The sequence below is a fragment of the Olea europaea genome, unplaced genomic scaffold (genome assembly GCF_002742605.1).
Source record: "Olea europaea var. sylvestris unplaced genomic scaffold, O_europaea_v1 scaffold1012, whole genome shotgun sequence".
NCBI lineage: Eukaryota > Viridiplantae > Streptophyta > Magnoliopsida > Lamiales > Oleaceae > Olea > Olea europaea.
The window spans coordinates 43591-44768 of NW_019227441.1; the positions used below are offsets into that span (position 1 = coordinate 43591).

The following is a 1178-nucleotide window of genomic DNA, read 5'->3' on the forward strand; positions in this document are numbered from 1 at the left end:
CAGACGGCGTGCCCAACCGCCAGTTTTCATTTTCCACCATTTTCGGTCGAGGAGATCGCGCCAAGTTCTCAATATTTGAGTTTGCTCTCGTCAATGGACTGCGATGTACGGATGATGTAGAGACGAGGGCCTGTGTTCCGAGGAACAGGAGGCTGTTGAACGAATATTTTCATGGACAAACGATGGTTACTCTAGCGCAGCTAGGAGATGCATTAAGGAGATGTGATCGGATATCTGATAGGTTGAAGTTAGGATTGGTGCTTATCATCGAGAGCATACTCCGGTGTCATCACAAGAAGACATCGATTGGCATTTTTCATTTGGAGGTTGTTGAAGATATTGATGCCTTCAACAACTACCCATGGGATTGGAGATATTTTCTTGATACATTACGCGTGTTTAGGAGGGGGTTTTCAATGCCAAAGGGGGATAAGCCCGAGCGCAAGTACGATGCATATGGACTGTCGTTGGCGCTGCAGGTATATGTTTAAGTTAATAAATTACCTACACTTTTTTTATTGAATTCTATACATAATAGTTGTAATTGTTTCAGATATGGGTGTACGAGACTTTCCCCATCTTGGCCAGTCGGTATGCGAGGAGAGGAGAGACACGCTATCCTCGGATGCATCACTGGCGAGCACAAGACAAGCCGCTTGCCAGATAGTTATCGGCTCTCCTCGACGATCCTGAGGTACGTATTATACAATTGCTATTTATATTGTACGTCCTTTTATAATCTGAATACATAGTCATTAACAGTGACATATGAAAATGACAGCTTGAAGTTCTCACTGAATTGGCACTGTCGATCGAGGAGGAGAGTCAGTTTTATATTCGTGAATTGCCTCTTCGTACTGCGCATGACGATCAGATGCCTGAGTCCAGGATGGATCGAGATAGGGTATGTCACTGTACAGGATTTGTTGAATATCGCTTCGATCTTGTAATTAAGTGCTTCACTTGTAATATTTATTTTTTCAGGAGGATCGTTCAATATTACCTCCGTTGAGGATATCACCTCCACCGAGGAGAGCACGTCCAGCGAGGATGTCACCTCCGGTGAGAAGATCACGTCCAGCTACGCCAGAGGTTCAGATGCCTGAGTCCAGCGTTGATCGAGATAGAGTATGTTACTTAAAAATAATTCTTCGATTGTCGTTTTATTTTATTTGTTA

The 1178-nt window shown here is 43.6% G+C and overlaps 1 protein-coding gene across 1 annotated transcript in view; it reads left to right on the forward strand.

Moving 5' to 3' along the window:
• The first annotated feature begins 1050 nt into the window (after window positions 1-1050).
• Window positions 1051-1178, forward strand: part of LOC111372566 — a 1289-nt gene continuing 1161 nt past the window's right edge. Inside the window, exon 1 of the mRNA XM_022994931.1 lies at window positions 1051-1106. Within this exon, the coding sequence (XP_022850699.1) occupies window positions 1051-1106 (56 nt within the window). The remainder of the gene's footprint in view (window positions 1107-1178) is intronic.